The 22563-nt window shown below is 35.2% G+C and overlaps 1 protein-coding gene across 1 annotated transcript in view; it reads right to left on the bottom strand.

Moving 5' to 3' along the window:
• LOC149556391 (hexokinase-1-like) overlaps positions 1–21705 on the bottom strand; it is a 63420-nt gene extending 41715 nt beyond the window's left edge. The window contains exons 1-8 of the mRNA XM_089830676.1: positions 21018–21705; positions 20180–20491; positions 5275–5425; positions 4997–5179; positions 3480–3554; positions 3057–3212; positions 2776–2874; positions 2544–2674 (exon numbers count right to left, since the gene is read on the bottom strand). Of these exons, the coding sequence (XP_089686802.1) occupies positions 2544–2674; positions 2776–2874; positions 3057–3212; positions 3480–3554; positions 4997–5179; positions 5275–5425; positions 20180–20451 (1067 nt within the window). The 5' untranslated portion in view covers positions 20452–20491; positions 21018–21705. The remainder of the gene's footprint in view (positions 1–2543; positions 2675–2775; positions 2875–3056; positions 3213–3479; positions 3555–4996; positions 5180–5274; positions 5426–20179; positions 20492–21017) is intronic.
• Positions 21706–22563: the final 858 nt, after the last annotated feature.

Raw genomic sequence — 22563 nt, 5'->3', positions numbered from 1 at the left:
GACTTTAAAAAAGCTTTCGACACAGTGCCACGTAATAAACTATGGGATAGAATGGTAGAGTTGGATGTACCTAAAGAACTTACGTCAGCGGTTTACAGATTATATGAGCAGGTCAAAGCTAAAATCAGAACGACAGAAGGGTTATCAAAAGATTTTGATAGCAACATCGGGGTTAAGCAAGGGTGTCCGCTTTCTCCCACACTATTCGGGCTTTATATTGACAAGTTAGAAGAGTGGATAAACAAGACCAATGGTGAGGGGGTGCAGCTGGCCCACTTCGTGATAAGATTGCTCTTATATGCAGATGATCTCATAATTCTTGCTAGAACAGCTAAAGGTTTGAAAGAGCACTTGAAAGCACTAGAATTTTTTTGCCATGATGTAGGAATGCAAGTTAACACTAGCAAAACCAAAATTATGATCTTCTCACTAAAGAAGAATAGGGGCATACAAGACAAGTTTCTGTTTGAAAATAGCCCCCTTGAGATTGTGGAAGAGTACAAATACTTGGGCATCGATTTTCATAACAAACTCAACTGGGATACTTGTAGATCGAAAAGAATCCAAGGGGGCTGAAAGGCGTTATACTCTTTACAAAACAAGTGCAGGAACGCAGAATTATGGGATTGGACGACCATGAAAACTCTGTTTGGTTTGCTGGTCACTCCGGTTATTCTATACGGATGTGAAGTGTGGGGCGGTAGTATGTCCAAACAGAAATGGCGGCAAGTAGAAAGAATTCAAAAACACTTTATCACATGCAATCTTAAAGTCAAGACCACAGTTCCGTATGAAATCCTTTTGGCGGAGGTGGGTTCCTTTCCATTAGAAGCCGTCGCATTGACCCGAATGCTAAGCTATTTAAAGAAAACCCAAGGTCTAGAAACACATCGTTGGCCCAAGTTGGTAATAGAGGAAAAACTTGTGAGGCGGAAAAGCACATGGATGAAACAAAATGACAAATGGATGCAAAAATGGGATATCAACATCCAAGCTTGCCCGGATAACATTAAAGAAATAAAAAAGTTTGTCAATGAAAAATTTCGCAATATTCTGTGGACAAGACACATAGGGAGGAAAAAATCTTATTACATTAAAGAATTTAATCCCACTTCTAGTCATGATGAAAAGGCCTATATAAGGGCACCTATTAACTGGAAAGCAAAAATGTTGATGGCACAAATTAGAACTAGTTCACATCAACTGGTAGATGGCAAGTTCCAAAGGAAGAGTGGGCAGACAGAACATGTTTATTTTGCAATATGGGAACAGTGGAGACAGAGCAACACTTTGTCATGGAATGCTTGGCTTACAACGACATCAGATCTGATTATACAAAAATTTTGCAGAACAAGGACTTCAACTATTTATTTGAGGAAGATCAAGTGAAGAGAACAGCGGAGTTGATTATCAAAATTCAGAGAAGAAGAGACAAGTTAACCAAAACTTTGCAACTGACTAGTTTGGCTCCTGACTCGGGAGGGCGATTGCATGGGTCCCATAGACTACTTTAGTCTCGTGGACGTCATTAAAATCTATCATATCATATCAATTATCTTCTGAAAGGGAGGTGGTGATGAATTTTGTTTCCAAGATATAAGTTAAATTTTCACAGTCCTGACTCCTTATCATATAGATATCTCAAATTGTAATTATGCATGGTTATCTTTACACAAAAACTTTCTATATTCTGTGCTCCAGTTGAAGATGGACAAATGTATTAAGAAAACCCTAGTGGGAATAGGTACCCTGCCCTTTCCAAATCTCTACATTTTTGTATTGACTGATTCTAGCTGTTTACAAAGTTCGGATCAGATGGATATCTAGGCAATTTATAAGGATGCTCATCAAAACCTCCTATTCTTGCATAATAAATTTTAAAACCTTGGAAACTGAATAAAATTAACTTTCCAAGATATAAATTATTTTTCACATAGTTGTTGTCATACAGATACCTCATATTATGATTATGGATGGTTATCTATACCAGAGACCATTCTATATTCTGTGCTTCAAAGTTCTAAGGCATAACTAGTTTATGCTTGTAGTTTTTTTAAATTGCTAGCCTGCCAAATGGATAAAAATCCGCTAGTTGACCCAATTGGATCCCCTTTAGGCCAATGGGGCTTTATCTCCATGCATTTTCATTTTATTTGTCTCTCTCTTATCCATTTAAACATTTGTAGCCAAGAGCATATTATAACAAGCAGAAAAACATTCTTAAGGTATTCCTTACTGGTTTTCCATGGAAGAATCTGCTTGTTTGGATCATTGTGTATTATAAACTTGAAAAAATCAAAAATTGTAAAAATAAAGATTAGTGTATCTGTCATCATTCATATGATGGCTAATCATTTAAGTCAAAACACAGATGAAATTTATAAAATCTAAAGAATCTACAATATAGCAACTTGATAAGCATACTCATAATATGCATAATGATAAGATATTTATTATGTAAATCAAAAGGAATAAACTTATTTGCAGTCAAAAACTTGGTCTTAGAATCTGCTCTTATGATACAAAATAAAATAAATATGTACCTTAAGGCAAATGGAATGGAAAGTCTTGGCAAAATGGAATCTCCGAATAAATAAGTTTCTTCAGCCATTCTCAGCAATACTCTTCTTACAATATCTCCAAGGTACATTCCTGATATTAACTTCTCAAATAACTGGATATAATGCAAAACATTAATAAAATGAACAATTTAGATGCTAATGAAGAGTTGATGTCCATCTTGAAAATTATTCACTTAATGCAGATTGATTTTACCTGATAACCAGGATTTAATGTTTCCACATCCAAAGCTTTGTCAAATTCAGTTACAGGAAGATGTGAAGACCAAAAGTTTCCCCATTCCATGTTTATAACCTTTATGTAATCAAGGTCTTCCAATCCATCAGATAAATATTGATAATATTTTAGTACCTCTTTATCCTATGCTTGAATCATTTGTATGACAGTTTTACTCAGAGAGTCAATAACATTATTATTCCTATTGAGCCGGGAATTTGAAAAAGATCAGTGAAAACAGGACAGAATTAACACACAACCATGTCACCAGATTCTTGAAGAAGTCCCTTCCCCTTTGGAATGGCATCTACACGTTCCACATAACATGCATTAGTTCCAGTCCCTAGAATAACAGCAGCCATGACATTTTCATCCCAGTAGCGGCCCCCAGCCAAAGTTCCAACTGTATCATTGATCTGTTTTAAATAGTTAGACATTGTTTAAGTACAGAAAATGGTTGTCAAAGCCTCCATAGAGCAGGAAACAGTTATTGAAGCTTCCATGCTAAAATCAGAAGCAACTCCATTCATGTTCTAAAACGACATGTTCATGCCATCTTAACAGAGTAACAAAATCATATATAGCAAAACACAAAATTCAATTTCTGCTGTTGAAAACAAATTTATGTTGTGCTTCAAATATTAACATACAAATCTGCCAGCCTTATAATTAATAATCATTACCAGTGCTGCAACTCGCATGTCTAACCCTTGCCTTTGAAGGGCTTCACTTAAGGCTGCCACAACATCCTTGCCAATCTGTCATTACATTTAATCCTGAATTAGAAACCAAAAACAGAATGGATAAAAACTTGTTTTAAAAGGGGAGAACATTCAGCAACAGCATAAACTTGATAACTGCTTTAAATTTCCATTATCAAAAAGAAAGGAGACAATGAAAAACTAAGTAGGTTTGGTCTTGCTGCTGGAATCATCCCACAAGACCACCAAAATATTGACCAAAATAACCTTATAAGAAATTAAGACCGTGTAGGCTTGGTCTTGCTGCTGGAATCACCCAACAAGATCACCAAAATATGGACCAAAATAACCTCCTATGAAATTAGGACCTTGACCATATATACTAAAGGTATCAAAAGAACATTAACAAGTTGAGTTCTTATAGTTTCTATCATGTTGATTGTCTTCTTTAATCTTTTTCGTTAGTAAAAGAGTTTGACATTGAATAGTTATATGTAAATTCTCATAAGAAAATATGGACTAAAATAACATACAAAAATTAAGATCTTGCTCATCTATTCTTGAGCTATGAAAAATATACACTTGGGGTGGTTGGGTATTTGTATGGTTGGCTGATTTTTATTTTTGGTAGTTTCTTTCTTATCATTGTTGTTATAAAAAGTTTGCGAACACTGCATGTACTTTCTGTGAGTTGACAAATTCATGTCAGTTATGTCTGCCCATTAGTTATCTGAGTTGAAAGTCATAACACAAAAGGAATTGTCCCATATTCACAAAGAGCATCGTATAGGGAAAATAACAGTAGGAACTTCAGCCTTCGAAGTTAATCTATGTTTTGAAAACAGTTAGCCAGATCGAGAAACTGTACAGTTGCCAAAGGCAGATACCATTATAAACTTGAAGACCACTATGACCTATGTTTGGCATCCATACCTTCTCAACAAAGCTCTCTTTCTTTTGCGTTGCCTGAATCTAAAAACTGATACTAATGCAAATGCTTCAATACGACTGTACCCCATTCCTTTCCTAAGGATAAATCTTTCGTTCTGTTTTTCAGTTTTTAGAAGAAAAAAAGAAAATACTTGCTAAGTGTACATTTAAAGCTCCATTTTTCAGCACCACACTCAAATTTTTAGTTTCAAATCAAATGATCACAGCAATTATTTCAGATATTTCAGATTTTCTTTTCCGCATTCAGATTTGAGATATTTTATTTCTACAATTCAGATTTTAGATTTCTTCTTTCAGTCCTGGGGGCTTTATAGCTGAGAAAATATTATTTACAGTTCATGAATGAAAATAGGCATTTTATCCAGCAAACCTAGGACCAATACAAACAAATGCATGTTCGTGGCTCAATTCTATTTTTAGTATACTAATAGGGTTGCTCCTTTAACTTGATTCTAAGCCCACTCTTTTTTCTATACACCAATGGTCTGGCAGCCCAGTAAAAGTCATTAAACAGGAACCATGCACAAGAACATGACAGTAAAACTAACCGTTTCAGAGACAGAAAACCCCTTGGTCCAGTTTACAAGAGTGCCAGAGTCAATTGATGTTTGCTTCACTGGAAAGGAAAATGTGAATCCAAGCTCTCTTTTCTGACCAGGTGGTAAATGGAATTTCTCACCTTCTGTTGCAACAAAGCTTGCTAGTTCTGAGGCAATATAGTCAAACAACTCCTGCAACCAAATTCTAGCAGGTTGTTAAGAATTCAATCTCTGAACTTCCTACACAAATAGATAACAAATACAACTTTAACCAATCCGGTACCAACCTTGGTTGTGCTGACCATCAAACTTGGCGGAATTGAAACTTCTTCAAATTCTTGGTCAACAACTCGGTTTTCTTTACCACCCAATTGTACACGCAAGACACGGAAATTGGTTCCACCAAGATCCAGTGCATAAAAGAGTCCCTTCTCGTTCCTTTGACAAGCAAAGTAACCAGAAATTTTCCATATAAGCAAAATCTCAAATTTGCTTTTCCAGTCAGAGGAATAAAAGCTACTATCAGAGTTTCAGTTCAATATTTTCAAAGCACCAACAGTTAATGGAAATACATTTTTATATAAGGGGAAGCAGCCCAAATCCAATCCCTATATAAATAATAATAGATATAATTGGGCTAGTGCCATTAGTAATTGCTTATAAAAATTATTTTAATTAAATAATTTCAATCTGCAAGAATTAGTTTCTATCAATTTATAGGCCCTGTTTGAAAAACTAGAAATTTAAGAAAGATAGCCGACAAATATGAAAATAAATCCTCATATGAATGAAACAAACACAAGTTATGGAAAATATTAACATTCCTTGTCACAAATATCCACTGTTTAAGATTAGTGGTTTGAAAAAGATCCTTCATGATTCATTCTGATTCTGAAAATTAATTCTTACACTCCAAAATTGGTTAAAAGCATGTTGGTGCGATAAAAATAGAGAGACGAAGATGACTAGGAAGCTCAACATTTCTGAAATTCAGACTTACCTCAGATGCCAAGTTAGGCTTTACAGAAATCTGTAGAAGCATGCTATTATGTACTCCAAGGATATGCAAAATAAATATACCAGTGTACCTTTCATGGTAGGGATAATATTTCCCCACCAAAGTTCATGATTACTGAAAATTTATGGTACCGCATAGTTTTCGTGACATATTCTATGATATAAAAGTTCTAATTTTGACTCTGTTAAAACATGCAGAGCTCACAGTTGAATTTCTTATAGAATTTATGATTTGATTTTTTCAGACTGCTCTAAAAATTGGAGAAGCTAAACATGAAACATGCGTATAAGGTTGGTCGAAATGGTATTTCAAGTAATTTATAAGTGCACATGAATTTCTTCTCTTGAGCTATTGCTCGTCTATATTATCAGTATTCAAAGTTTATGCACAAATATGAAAAACCTAATTTAGCATGCCTCCTAATTTAGCTACAGCTATTAGCATGTGGATTTGAAACAGTAACAAATATGAATGGGACTGCAAGTAAAGTGGGCTTAACCTAGGAGGAAACTCTGTGCTTAAGCACATTTGAGTTGGAGTAGTACTAGGATAGATGACCTCCTGGTGCTTCACCTCTATGAACATCAACTAGATGAAATAGAAGCAACAACTACTCGCTTGCAAGTGGGGTTGCAAGTAAAGTGGGCTTAACTTAGGAGGAAAATCTGTGGCTAAGCATGCTTGAGCTGGAGTAGTATTGGGATGGATGACCTCTCAGGAAATCTCAGTGCTTCACATCTATGACCAACACCTAGATACAATGGGTGCTAAGTGTTCCATTCATTCTCATGACATATGGGTTCTTGTGAGCCACTACTCATGAAACATGAGTCAATGAGTTTGACTAAAACATTACACAATTGAATCCTGATAGTAATATCACAACAGTTATGAAGTTAAAACCAAGACTCTGCATGTTGGCACATTTACTTCATTATAAGATGAATTTATGATTAGACATGAGTCTGCTGCAAAGCTGACTTCTTTTTGTTTCCATCCCAAAAGGTGACTCAATGAATTTGATTTTACAAGTTTTATCAGATCTATAGAGGAAACCTATAAGAACCAATGGACTGTGACAGGGAAATAGCAAACAACAATTTGGAATTCCCATTCTGGCCTTCCAACTAATGAACCACTTTCTTTAAGGCTGTGTAGATATGGCAATCAGCTGTGATTCTCTTTCCAAGAAAAATATCAGGCAATGAGCATGGAAGACTAAAAGTTGAAAGATGGTTTTTTTCAAGTGAACTGCAAGTCTATCTAAAAGTGTTTTAGGTTCTCTAACTGCCATAAAATGTAAAGGAAAGAAAGGAAGACATTGCAAATGTTTCGAATGAATATCAATTCTAAAAAGATCATTGAATTATTCAATTTCAAACAACATTGGACCAGGAATGTTTTTCGACAAATAGCTTAAATCATAACCTACAAAAAGCTACAACAATCAACACTTCACCCACCCACATGCTATTGGAAAAGCTAGCAGACAGCAAGCATTGCTTTTAAATCCAATATCTTGGACAATTTTTCTTCTACACTGCCATCTAATACTATATTTTCTGAGGGATGTATCAAAAATGTTAGATTACATAACCAAAAGTAACAACCTTACCTTTAGAATTGTAATCATGAGTCATGTATCCTCTTTGCTGCAATATCCAATTTGTATAATTGTCAGGCAATTTCATAATTAAAGAGATCAGATTTCCACAATCCATTGCATAATATATATTTGTGTCTGGATTTGATTGTGTAGAGATTTTTTAACATCAACGTTTCGAATCACACTACGTGATCCATCATCAGAATGAAAATAGAGCAAGAGATGTAAAACAAAAAAAAAAAATCCTGATGATGGATCACGTAGTGTGATTCGAAACGTTGATGGTAAAAAATCTCTACACAATCAAATCCAGAAACAAATATATATTAATTTCATAATTATTTTCCTTGCATTTATTTTATTACTTTATTGCATTGTATCCACCTAGATAAGATAAACTCGATCGAGTAGTTGCATCAACCAGTCATCTTCCCTTGATATGCACTTAATTGACATTTTAGAGTGTTACAATCCTATCATGCTAGGTTATCTACTTATCTCTTCCTATTAGGCATGTCTAGCTTTAGTTAGATCTATTTGTCATGAATGTCTAACTTTAGTTAGTTTCCACCTCTCATGCACTGTCTTGCTCTATATAAGCACAAGCTTATTTGTACCTTGTGACAACAACAACAATCAGGAATATTGATTTACTCTATTATTCAATCTGTTGGCTGCTTCCACTGTGCCTCTCCATAACTTTGCACAGATCTACTTGTGGAAAGTTTTTTAATTTGATGATTATTGGACCTGTCAAATAGTTCACCATTCTTACATGATATCTAAACCAAATCTATTTAAATCCTTTCTTGCTTAGAGCTTCCCATTGCTGGGTTTGTTCTTCATTAATCCCATTTAGAGGAGGTCTGGTTGTAGACCTCAAACTACATCCATTGGAATGCTAAAGGCCAACAACGGTGGTTCTTGAGTAAAATCAAAACCCACCACCATTTCTAGAGGAGTTGAGAAACTGAGGTCTGTGTTTCATTTCATCCGATATTGATGCTCAAAAGTCAAATTATTTCAATTTCTAATTGCATATGTTTCTAGTGTTTAATGATAACAGCACAATTTTCAGAGCACTTTGGTGCAAAACCAAATACCACATACATCTAGAAGGATAGAAAAAACCTATATCAACTATCAAAACACCAAATTTGGAGCAGCTGTTAAAAAAGCAATTTTGTCTAACCCAAGTTGTACAATTTGAACATTGTACAACAGTGAAAAATATATATTTTAAAATTCTTGAATGCAATGTGTAGTCTCTATTATAATAAGAAACTTAGAAGGCTATTTTTCTAGCATGGCCAAGGATGAAAATTTTTGTTTTAATTTTTTTTCTTTTTCTAATTTATAATGCACATGAAGCTGTAGACATCCATCATAACCCACTCCAAGACATCAAGGACTGCAAGCTTGTCCACAGTCTTTACATGGCAAAGTCTATAGACTTTTATCGAGGGAACCAATCCCCCCATGCCACCTTCATAAGGTGGTATGTAGAGGAGCCTTCACCCCTGCAAATTGATAAAAAAATATTTTATTCAATGGCCACTTCACTTTGATCCCGAAAAAGTGGTGGTCTGTGCCTCCCACTTGGTTTCAGCCAATCCACAAGTCAGGAACCACCATCAGTTTTCTTACAGAATTTGCTGTGTCATTCTCAGTTTTAGAACACCCAAAGGCCATAACCTGCATGTAAGGAGTTCTTTTTAGGTCCTTTTTGTAAAACTACATATTTTCCATGTACTTTGCATTGTTTGCTTCATTTCTTCTCTTTTTTTCTCACTTACCGGATTCTCTCCTGGTAGGGCTGGATGCCTATTTATATGTGCAGGGAGCCAGATGCTGATGTTGATGCTCCCCGGATGTGCCCAGGAAACACATCACAAGGCTGTGCATGCCCTGTGGCCCAGGCCACAACCCATCCACAGGGCATCCACAGCCTTGTGATGCGCTTCTTGGGCACATCCAGGGAGCATTACCACGCATCCAGGGCCCAGTTAGTCAGAAAACGTCATTTGTGATGTTTTTTCACTTTAAAACACATTAAAACATGTGTAAAATTCCTTTTTTTAATTTGTTTTTGCCTCTAAACCCCAAAACATCCCTAATGAGGCCATTCATTGTTTTTCTCATCTCATTTTGTATTCTGCTTTGCTCTCTTCTCATTTGGTCTCCATTTTGGCATTTTGGGGGGCAAGTGATTATTTTTGAAGATGATTGCCCGTGGGGTGCTAGATAGCTTCCACAAAGGAGATCTAACATCTAAGGTAAGTATTTGATCCCGTTCTAGAGTCCTTTAATGAATTTTTGGAGATATTGATGAATGTTTTCAAGTTTGGACAGAAATTTTTCATGTTTTTTAATTTTTTTCTTTTTCTAAAGAAATAGAGAACCAAGTTTAGCTATTTATTTTAATATTTCTGTATCATTTTTTGCACTTGTATGCTTGACGTTCATAGTTTTTTTTTTTCTAATTTAATTTTTTTTAATTTCTTATAATAGCAAGAAATCAAATTGTATTGTGCAAGAATGGCAGCCACTGGTAGTGAGTTTAGTAGGCGGGAAGAAGCTGATATATTGAAAATTGGAATATGGTGTAGGAGCACATAGTGCCAAAGGAACACCATTAGGCCTTTCAGTATTTTTCTAGGTTTTGAGTCTATTTGGACTAATAAGGTTATCTTTGATGTATTCAGAGTCACTTCAATGTGAAACATTTGTACAAACTAGTTCAATGAGGTCCTGATTGAGTCAAAGTGATCAAAATGTACAGAAATGCCCAAGGAAGGTGAGTTGGATGTAAAATGTCATCTTTGGTCCATTTTAGAATGTTTAGAGCGTCCAAGCAAAGTTTGTGAAGTTTGGAGTTAAATGCACAAATTGTCAAAAATGCATAAAAGAAGTAGTCAAGCAAGAAATGCAAAAAAAGTTGCCAAGTTGATGTAAAGGGGAAGTAGATCGGTCCTACGGAAGTTAGAATAGTTATAGGACTATGGGAAGCTATAAAATACCAATTATTGGTCAAATCTAACATGGTGACCAAGTTAAAGGGAAAGTTTGTAAGGTTGGATCTGTAGAACCTCTAACTGCCACCTATTCTGCAGAGTTTTGGTCAACAGTTTAGAGTTTATTTATCAAAGATTCAAATTGAAATGTAACTCCTTTATGTATTGGTTATTGGATGTATAGAAAGGAAGTAGACTTCAAGAGGATCATTTTCTATGCAGATTGAATGGTGAACAAATGAATGGTATTGTCATTTTACTTAATACTCTTGATTGTTCTCTGTGACAGCCACGTTTTCTGCTGTTCCCAAGCATTTTTCTATTAGTAATTGGATTGAATGAATGTTAAAACCTATCAGAATGTATGATATGATAAATCTACTTTGTAAGGAACCTGGACTGGGCTTTAGCAGATTGGTTTCACTGAAAACTGCTTTAAAACCATCACTGATTGGGATTTCGTGATTGATTTGTTAATATCTCCTGTTTGCACTAGTAGAAAATCTATAACTCGGTGATCTAATAATATCTTGAGTCCTCTTTCTGATGCAAAAGGTTTGAGTTCAAAAGATCACTTGGTTAATTAGATATTTGACGCCCTAGCGGGCTTACTCTGTGAAATTTCGGAGTGTGAATGGTTTAATGGAATGTTCAGTCAGTTATTGATGTTTGAAAGGTATCCATATGGCATAAGTAGTTTGTAATGGCTAAGACAAACTCAACGATCTCTCTAATAGGCAGGACAAAGGATTTTATGAACCTTGGGATTTGGATTTTTGTATACAGTTAAAATTGTCATGAAATGACAATCACAGACATATTGGATGGCAGATCTTTGTTTATTTGAATTGCTTCTCGGCAAAAGGTTTATCTATAAAGTTTGGAATGGATCTTTGCTGTGCCAATAACCTTTTAACCAGAAGACATGTTGCTTGTTAGAGACTGATCAATCCTTTCCTTCTTCAAACTGATTGGGACAGTGAAAGTGACTGTCAAGAAATTACAGAGTTTGTTTATCAATGAATGTTGTTGTGACCCAAAGACAGTAAACAGGAGGAGTATATTGTTACCTTGTATATGGAAGTTAGTAAATGGAGTTGGTTGAATGGCTTGAAAATTGCTTATTGGAATGTGAGCAGAGTTGGTTTGCTATGACTAATGCGTCTGTTTGTGGACAGGAAATGTGATCAGCAAGTAAGGGCATTGTAAAGGAATAATGAAGTGACTCAAGAAGAGATAATGGGAAATCAATGTAAGTCTTTACTGATTGATAAGTCGTTATCACTTTCAAAGATATCGGCATTGTCTGGTTTGGTGACACCAAGGCCTAATAGGCCTTGAAGCTTGATCTTTGAAACGATGAGTTAATAGTATAGATGTGGACCTTGAAAGATGAAGTGGTGAGATTGGTTGAATGGCTCTCTATCATATTGAGTTTATTTGATGAGAAAATTGATAGATTTGAAGGCTTAATCTTGTTTGATGCTTCAAATAGAGGTTGAATTGAGTTTAGATCAGAGTTCAGACAGATCTTTGGTAATCTCCTTTATGGAGGTATAACACAAGAATGATTGCAGGAGGTGGATTACATATTTGGAAGTGAAACATATGTGATAGTAAACCATTCGAAAGTTCATACTTGTGAGTTGAACTTCATTTTATGGGCCCTTTGGATAAAGGAATCGGAATGTGCAAAGGTGAAGGTAAGAATGGGATGTCTAATGCACAAATAGCAGCAAAGAGCAAGAAGAGGCTCATAAATTAGTTCAAAGATCAAAACAAACTTCTTACAGTGCTCCATCCGCAAAGAAAAAAAATGGAATCACCCACTGAACCAGATGTATCCTCCAAACATCCATTCTTACAAGCACCTATACTGTAAGTGGAAGAGGAAGAACTAGAAATTACCAGGTCCATTGAATACAGCATTTAAAATGGAGGCAAAAGAGCTTGTTGATCGAGCTATTGCACATTGCCTCTATGTCAATGGTCTTCCTTTCAACTTGGTGAGATCACCATATTGGAATGGCAGCCATCAATTAAGCATTGGCTGATTACACAAGTCCTAGGTATGAAAAGGTGGGCACCACCCTATTCCTAAAAGAGAGGACTTTTGTAAAGCGATCTCTTATGTTAAGTTTTATGGATCTCTGATAGATAAAACTGTTACAATAAATATGGGAACAATAGAACTCCTACTTGTATTACTGTAGAGCAGAATTGCCCTCCAAATACTGATGATCTCTGATTTTGTATGCAGAATCTACTTTTTTGAATATTGCTGATAATGTGAGATGTATATTGTATGTAACAATGACCCTGCAGATTAGATAATAAAGAAAAGTGCTGATGATTATTTGAATGCAGATCGCAGAGTCCAAGATGCCGTATATTGATGTTGTTCTACAGCGATCTGATTACCCAAATATATATATAGCAGCAAAGGGTCATGACCCCTGTAGAGTCATGGCTCTACGTGGCCTTTGGCCATGAAGAGTCATGCCTCTACAATGGCATGACCAATAACTGCCTTGTTAAACAATGTAATCTTAAACATAATGCAGTCGGCAATCAAGTAATACTGTGCATTATGCCTGCTTTAATGCCATTAGCATTTAATGGACAAGGTAACAGATTGAAGGTGAATATATGATTTATAATTATGATTGAATATATATACATCTGAACATTATATTTATTAAATATATATGAGAACATCATAGTTATAAACATTATAAGATATCTATTATTAATACATTATAGAACATTTATAGATATAGAATATTATGAGATTATATATTAATCCACACAATTATATATATAAATATATATAATCAGAGAGTTTAATCTTTAAGATTACATCTCATATTTTATCCAACGGAAGCTATAAAACATTAACACTCCCTCTTAGCTAGGGAGGATAAACATACAATCATTTATCACTTCAATATAAGAATATCGTTGATCAGAAGATATTCAACATTTTGATATCACGAGTATTGGCCTCCCAGAATATCGACATCCAATATTCACCAAGTACTCAATTTAAGGTGTGATATCACATTTGACATCACGAGTAATGGCCTCCCAGAATATCATATGATATTCACCATTTACTCAAAAATAAGGTTTGATATCACATATGATATCAAGAGTATTGGCCTCCCAGATTATCAAAGATATTCACCAAATACTCTGAGTAATGGCCTTCCAAAATATTGAGATGCAAGACATTCACCATTTACTCAATTTGTTTGATCTCATAATACAAGTTATTATAAGATCGTCACCTTACAATAACTTCTCCAAATACAAGTGACATCATTTGGAAGTCGTCACTTCCTCATGATGCACACAGGGGTAGGCCCATCATTTTTATGTATAAGGATGTTTTCAACTCCCTCTGAATATCAATCATTAGAGCTCCTTATAAACTCCCTCTTCCTGTAATAACATTCTCAAAACAGAAAGGTCATGGTACATAGCAATAATGATTAAAAGTAAATACACGTAGATAACATAGTACAATCATTTTATATTCTAAGACTCTATCTTAGAAATTTTAACAAGCTTATTTTACACTTCAATGAATATATAAAGAGAACTCCCTCTTAATCCATTACTTCATACATGTTGAGGATATTCGAAGTTTCTGTAGAATGTACATTTCTTTGGATCTGTATCAAAATCATTGACTTTGACAAAAGTTGCTTCATGTTTCAGTCTATCAGGGCATTTGAATGCTAAGTGACCATAGTTGTCAAATCTAAAGCATTGCATTTTCGAGTAATCAACATGTCTTCTTTTCCTTTTGAATTTAGGTTTCTTGTTTTTATCAACTTGGGTTGTGAGAGCCTAAATATCACCTCCAATAGGAATATCGCCTTGAGATATTAACATGCCCTCCTCTTGTATGCAGTCATCCTTTAGTCGACCAAGTTTAGGACGCTTTGATCAAGAGCACATAACCCTTGTCTGAAATATTTCCACGATGATCGCAAAACCTTGAGAGCTATCATTGTTAATTCTTTTTCATCATAAATTTGGCCAATTTTGGAGAGTTGGTTTCTTAGTTCTGTTATCCTCATGAAATATGAGGCAACAGAGTCTCCTATTTTCATTTTAATGTTGGAGAGATTATCTTTCAAGGTTATAATTCTCGTTGTATTGTTTATCTCAAACATTTCTTCAAGTGTTTTAAGCATTTCATGTGCTGTGTCTAATTCAGAGATAGTAGGGAGTAGATGATCCCTAACACCATCCACAATTAATTTCATGGCTTTAGTGTTATCTTTTTCCCATTTAATCAATTCATCATTCCCTTTTGGTTAATCAGATTTTTCAATGAATTGCTTGAGATCATTATCTTTTAAGGTTAACTTCATTAGTAATTTTCATGCTACATAATTTGAATCATCGTCAGGTCTATCCTCCACTTTTATACTGCTCACCATTTTGAAGGAAACAAAATTGTGAATATTTTAGGGCACTTGAGTAAAATAAATCTAATCGGGATAGTCTCTTAAACCCACTCTTAAAAAATTCTGAGAATTCCTTTCAGTTTTGAGTAATAGTTTTTCTTACCAAAATGGCTCTGATACCATGTTAAGTTTTATGGATCTTTGATAGATAAAACTGTTATAATAAATATGGGAACAATAGAACTCTTACTTGTATTACTGTAAAGCAGAGTTGCCCTCCAAATATTGATGATCTCTGATTTTGTATGCAGAATCTACTTCTTCGAATATTGTTGATAATGTGAGATGTATATTGTATGTAACAATGACCCTGCAGATTAGATAATAAAGAAAAGTGCTGATGATTATTTGAATGCAGATCGCAGAGTCCAAGATGCCGTATATTGATGTTGTTCTACAACGATTTGATTACCTGAAGCAAAGCGTCATGACTCCCGTAGAGTCATGCCTCTATGTGGTCTTTGGCCACGAAGAGTCATGCCTCTGCGATGGCATGACCAATAACTGCCTTGTTAAACAATGTAATCTTAAACATAATGCAGTCGGCAATCACAAGTAATACTGTGCATTATGCCCAATTTAATGCCATTGGCATTCAATGGACAAGGTAACAGATTGAAGGTGAATATATGATTTATAATTATGATTGAATATATATACATCTAAACATTATATATATTAAATATATATGAGAACATCATAGTTATAAACATCATAAGATATATATTATTAATACATTATAGAACATTTATAGATATAGGATATTATGAGATTATATATTAATCCACACAATTATACACATAAATATATATATAATCAAAGAGTTTAATCTTTAAGATTACATCTCATATTTTATTCGACAGAAGCTATAAAACATTAACATCTTCAACCAGTTAGAAATTCTTGGAAAACTTCAAGTGTTTCTATTGTTTTTGACGAACGAAGAGACACAAGAAACCATCCATCAATTAATGTGATTGCAGTGTCTCCCAAAGGGGCAATGTTATTTTAGGGCAGCTAATTGTGAAGGGGAAGTGAAAGATGCACAATTCATTTCCAGAATTCTCATTGAGGCCATAGAGATGGCACATAGTCAGAATGTGGTTTAGATAATCACAAACAATGCAAAAATTGTAGGGTTGCAGGTGTTTTGGTTGAGGACCGATATGACTACATTTTTGGACACCCTAAACCATACACTCCTTGAACTTTGTGATGCAGCAAGTTGGCACTCAAATAGATTGGGTGAAAGAAATATACCAAGAGGGGGAGGAGATCTAAATGTTTGTGACAAACCACCAAATGTCACAATTGATATTCAGATCTTTCTTTTGAAATGGGGTTGTTGAAGGTAGATTCAAATTGTAATTACAAAATTTAATTTATTTATTTAATTTTAATAAATATTATGTATTGTTCAATTTTCAAGTTGTATATAAATTTGTTTAATATTTATTGACATTGTTATTAACTTACTTAGGTTGTTATTAACTTACTTAGGTTGTTGAGACTGATTAGCATCTCATACTGTTGTTATGAAACGACTTGTCAAGGTGAAAGAGGCATTGAACCAAATGGTTATTTCTCACCAATGAGGTGTATGGAAGGCTTAGAATGCAGAGAGAGGCCAATTGATTATCACATTGGTCTTGGATGACAGTTCGTGATATCGTGTGCAATACTTATTAAATTTCACCAAGCATATCATGACTATGCTTCGATTTGCAAAAACATATTCACCTTGTTTAGGGGATGTCTACGATGGCATGGGCACAATGGTGGAAAAGGTAAAATTTGCAATACAAACACGGGAGAATGACCCTATAGAACGAGAGACATTATGCAACAAGGTGGAAACAATAACTCATAATCGTTGGAAAAAGATGACTACCTCATTGCACCTCCTTGCATATGCCCTATCTACGAGGAATTATAGTGTTGAAGTACTCGCTATGCCAATTAGATTAGCACCATATACAAATGAAGATGTTGCTTATGGGTGCTATAAAGCTTTTGAAAGATTCATCCAAGATGAAGAAATTCACAAAAAAGTCAAGACAGATTTGACTTATTCAACTCGGAAATAAAACATATTCTACTTGCAATTAGGGACCAAAATGACATGTCAGCTATCAAATGGTGGTACCTCTATGGTCAACCACTTAAGTATCTACAACCTATTCCAATCAAGGTCCTCTCAAAAGTACATTTTTTCTTTTTGTTTACCATTTATATTCTACGATTTAGAACTTAATATTCTTTAATTTACTTTGCATAATCTTGTGAACGCTATCCAAGCTGCACATTCTTCTACCACTAAATGGAATTGGAGTACATAAACATTTATCTACTCAATGAAGTGTACCCAGTTGGGCTCAAAAAAAGCTGAAGACTTGGTTTACATTCATACCAACTTGCGTCTTTTGTCACGTAAGGAGGAACACTACAAGGATGGGGCAGCCTAGCATCGGGATGTGGCCCCTGAGTGTGCCAACATAATGCAACCATTGAGGATATTACTAGACTTGCTACAAATTGTGATGAAGATGATGATAACATCACGACAAATGGGGCATCTAGTACAAGTGGAACCACTTTGGACTCAAATGATCTTGAACTTGCAGCAGTTGGAGATGATGAAGATTTTTTTGAGAATCCTTATAGTTCTGATTAGTAAATCTTGAATCTTGATTGATGAACATTCAATCATAAACTACATTTTGATTTTGTCATTGTAATGATTTTATGATTTGCATTGGAATCATGAACATAGACGTATATGATATGGCTTATAAGTTATGAGCAAACTATTGATTGGCATTTAGTATTTATCTTGATCAATGATGAAGGATCATACTATCAGATGATTTAATTAGATTTATTTCAAGCATTTCCTTGTACATATATATAAACACAGCCAAGCCCCCCAAGGACAAAAATTACGCATCCGTGCACCTGCATCCGCACCTGAATCAGCATATTAGCTTTTTTAGGGGAAAAAATAGCAAAAAAGTCATTCATCTTTTTTCAACCATTGATTCTATTGAAAGCACTACCAAAATTATAAGCAAGCTGAAATAAAGAGTAAAATCCAACAAAAGTTTATTTTTGCCTTTTTTTCACAATCACAGCCCCATCCACCTTCATGCAAGTATGCCATGTTGTTTGCACCCTTTTCTCGGTGCAAGTACTTCATATGTTGCATTTTGATGTTGCTTCTTGACCATCTTCTACTTTGTCATGACACATAGCTTTTAGTGGAGCTCCTATTCTCCATCAATAGCATTATGGGGGCACGTTTTATTGTTTGTATTTGTGTTATTGTTTCCTTTCTTTTATTTAGAAACAAGACTAATAGCATCTGCATCATTGACTACCGAATTGTTGCCTTGTTGCAATATACTAGTGTGAATTGACCATCTATGCAATGTTTGGGAAATGTCATTTTGATCAATCATGCAAATCCGTAGCCTGTTTACCCTGGTTGCATTGGACTTTTTCACTTCCAACAATATAGTGATTTTTCTTTGGCAATTATTTACAGCTTCTTTATGCTTCTTTTAATGGAGTTTCCCATATTCATGTTTATGTTCCTAGCCTTTTAAGGACAAGAATTTCTTCTTTTGAAGAGACTCTTTTGTCCTCATGTTCTCTCTTTTAAGGTGAGCTACTTCCTACAAGTTTTTCCCTTTTCTTTTCTTATGAGAGATTTTTCTCTAAATGGTACCTGATCAGGCCTATTTCTTGAGACCCATCCTTTATCTATCCCCCACAAGTTTCATCTATTGGGCAGTGTTTGTGCATTTTATTTTCCTGGCATTTAGTTTATTACGTAATTGCATTGTGTGCACCTAGATAGAAAAAACTCACTTAAGGTAATTGTGTCAATCAGTCATGTGCCCTTGATTTATGCACCTGATTGACACTTCTCTAGTCTACGCTAAGTTACACTCCTGTCATGCTAGCTCATCTAGTTGTTTACACCTGTTATGCGAGTTTAATTTTAGTTAAATCAGTTTATCATGTATGTCTATCTTTCGTAAGTTCCCACCTTGCATCCATTGCCTTGCTCTATACAAGCCCGGCCTTATTTCTAGTTTTTAAAAACAGTCACCAATATTGAATCATTATATTATGCATTTGTTGGCTACTTTCTTTGTGCCTCTTATTAGCTTGCATAAATCTACTAGTGATAAGTTTGTTAGCTTGACAGTTACTGGATCTATGGAATATTTCTCCATTACTTTAATAATTACACGGCTTCTTTGACATTAAAGAACGTCATCTAGGTACTAATAAATAGATAAGGATCAATAATCATTGATTTGTTTACTTAGAAGGCAATTTAATGTTCTGCACGTCCAACTCTATAAAAAAAAAAACATTTTCATTCATGCATGAACAAGTGAGAAACACCTAATCATAAGATAGAAATTTATCAAGACCTTCCCTACAGACCAAACACAGCCTTCTACCAGCAAACACAACGCTCAAAAAGAAAAAGGACTGATAACAATGATCTAGTTTGTCAAAAGCAGAAAACAGAAAATTAAATGTATTGAAACACTGACAAGTTTCTTTGTGAGATATGGATCAATGAGTTTGACTCAAAAAATTTGCAGCTGAATCTTGATAATGCATAGTAACTTTTAAAGGAAATGTTTAGAATTATTTTTCAATTGGTTAATTGTTTTAATAAACGGCATGGCCTAAGAAATGCATGTATCTCAAAAAGCACACTACATCGCCCCACAACTCTTAACCACAATTCAGGCCACTATCTCACCATCACTAATTTCGTTTTTTTTTTTAAATCCACTTTATTATCAGTGAAAACACAATTTAGTGGTGAATTTTATTAACTTGATCGAGGGCAAGAACTCAATTTTAATCCAGGGCAAGAACTTAATTTTATGATATACTGCAAAAACTAGAGAGAGAGAGAGAGAGAGAGAGATTGTCCACGTGTAATTTGATTAGAACTTAAAGTAAATTTATGATATGTATCTTAGACAAAATTGAGAAATAGAATTTAAATATGCATGTTAGACAAAAACTGAAAATTATGAATACCCTGTAGGCAGATTTTCCACAAAGCTCAGTAGCATCTGTAGCATACTTCCATTCTCCTTCTCTAGACCTGCGCACATCTCGGCAGTCATGGCATCTGCCACGTCTTTCAGCAGATCCAATGGTGTGGAAGAGGCTTTTTGAAATTCCTCGAGAATAGCCACAGCCTGACTACATCTATTCTTATTGCGAGTTCTCTGTCTTGAAACGAGAATAGCTACGGCACAGACAGCTGCAGATAGTGCTAGTGTTGCTCCCACTACAGCCTTACCCATGGTTTCCCCACACGATGAATCCCGCTAGGCCTCCAGAATCCTTCACTCCCACTAAAATTAATTAGAACCTTCATACAAAACAGAACCAATATCTAAAGCCTTCTTCATGTACATGATATAAAAGAACCTCTCCTTACACTAGAATAAACCCAATTCCTTATCTGTCCAAACAAATGAAAGAACACTCCACCCACCTACAATAACTATAAACGACTTTACGTAAACGTGAAAAATACTTATTCCACTAAAATAAATAAATCCATAAAAATCTCGACTCTGTCACAGTGGCTAAAGCAAATCTGAATCCATCTCCATCTCCTCCATTTATAATAAATATAAATTTCAAAAAAAAAAACACAACATTTTAAGTTGTAAGCATTTCAAATGCAACCTTTCCGAAGCAATAAATTCAATTCAAATGCAAACGAACCCTGATAATTTCACAACAAATCCTTCACAAAATTAAATCTACATCACACCCAAAAAAATCCTAAATCAGAGCAATTCAACAAACAAAGAAATTTCGACTGAAAAAGAGAAACGTTTGGCAGATGATCTACAATTACCGAAATGGTTGGCACTGCACGCGTCGGGACCCTGTGGGCATACAAGTCGAGTATTGTCGATCTCCGGCAAATGTAAGCATCAGATATCCCCGCTTGATATCCAGTGCTAGTACCTTTAGTGTGAACGAATAGATTCCTCCGTTCGCATGATGACAGGTGGCCACCAGATCTGAGCTATAATTGAGGAGTCAATGGCACGAATTGCGAAGCTCTGCCCCAATGTGACAAAAAGCACTGCGTAGGATTCGATGCCGGGACCTCTTTGAACTTACATGGATTCTAAATAAAAACTGGTTAAGCTGAACGAAGATTGTTTTTTTCAAACAAATGGGCAAATATTTGGAATTAAGGAGATTAATCGGCGGTTGAATTTAAAGAAAAGAAGAGTGATAACATCGAATGTTTTGATTTGCTCTGCACACGCTGAGACGGATCCCTGTTGGAGAAATTTTTATTATTTTATGCAGATTTGGTTGTGGAAGCTTTGGAAGGGCAGCTGTATTTAGCGGAAGCTGAGCTATTTCATCGATTTTGGCGGAGGATGATGTGGAATTTAGATAAAGTTAAGATAACTTGCCACATTTCGGGCGTTCCTTGGGGGGTAGAGGAGAGGCGAGCACACAGATCAGATGCCATTTAGGTGTTGAGAAGTTGGTTGACAAAGCGCACACCATGCACATGTTAATTCGAACATAATTATTGTATTTGATAATATTATAATAATAACAAGCTTTTAAAATCAAAAGCTGATTTGTATCCCCACTTCGAAGGGGCGCTCGCAAATGTCTCATGCTAAGGGTTGTCATTTTCTTCATAATTTTTTTCCTCAAATTACTAGCAATGGCACATTGTTGTGCAATGGGTATGCTATAGTGTAGTGAATAGTAATAGGTAAGTATACGTGAAAAAAACTTACAAAGTAGATCTGACTAAAGCCATCAAAGGGAAGGACTAAAGCATGGGAGCTCAACTTTATAAGTTTGGTGGGCTCTCGTTGGCTTTGATCTCCAAGTTATGAAGATGTGTGTGAGATGTGTAAATATAATCTAGATAAGGGAATGTAAGAAGTAGAGATAAGAGTGTGTATACCTTGAAAATCACTAGGAAGAAAAGACGAAATAGTAGATTTACCACTAGTCAAAGATTGTATGACCTGATTTCTGCTTTGAGCCTCCAGAAAGTGTTAAATGTAAATTGGGTTAGATTATGATTCTGGGTTGGATAGGATAGGAACGACCTAGAGGGTCAAACAGCCTTGCCCTTGACTCAAGGTTAGGGACGACCTTGTCCCTTTCCTAGACAAAAAATGAAGTTGGAATCCCCAATTTTGCACTCTAAAATATCAAATCTTCAATTCTCTTGTTATTGTAATTGCAGAGTCAGGGATGATTGCGCCCTTACCTCGAAATGTCAGATCTTGGAATAAAGTATAGATTTAGAAAGTACATACTCAAATCTATACTTGAGACTCTGCTCTAAATCTACACATGTACATAATAGAGGGAGAAATTTAGGTTGGTGGGGAGGGGCTTACCTTGATCAAGCC

This window comes from Cupressus sempervirens, chromosome 5, assembly GCF_028749045.1.
Source record: "Cupressus sempervirens isolate cs-2001-9-10 chromosome 5, ASM2874904v1, whole genome shotgun sequence".
NCBI lineage: Eukaryota > Viridiplantae > Streptophyta > Pinopsida > Cupressales > Cupressaceae > Cupressus > Cupressus sempervirens.
The sequence above is the reverse complement of the archived record's forward strand: the minus strand, read 5'-3'. Positions and strand labels throughout refer to the sequence as shown.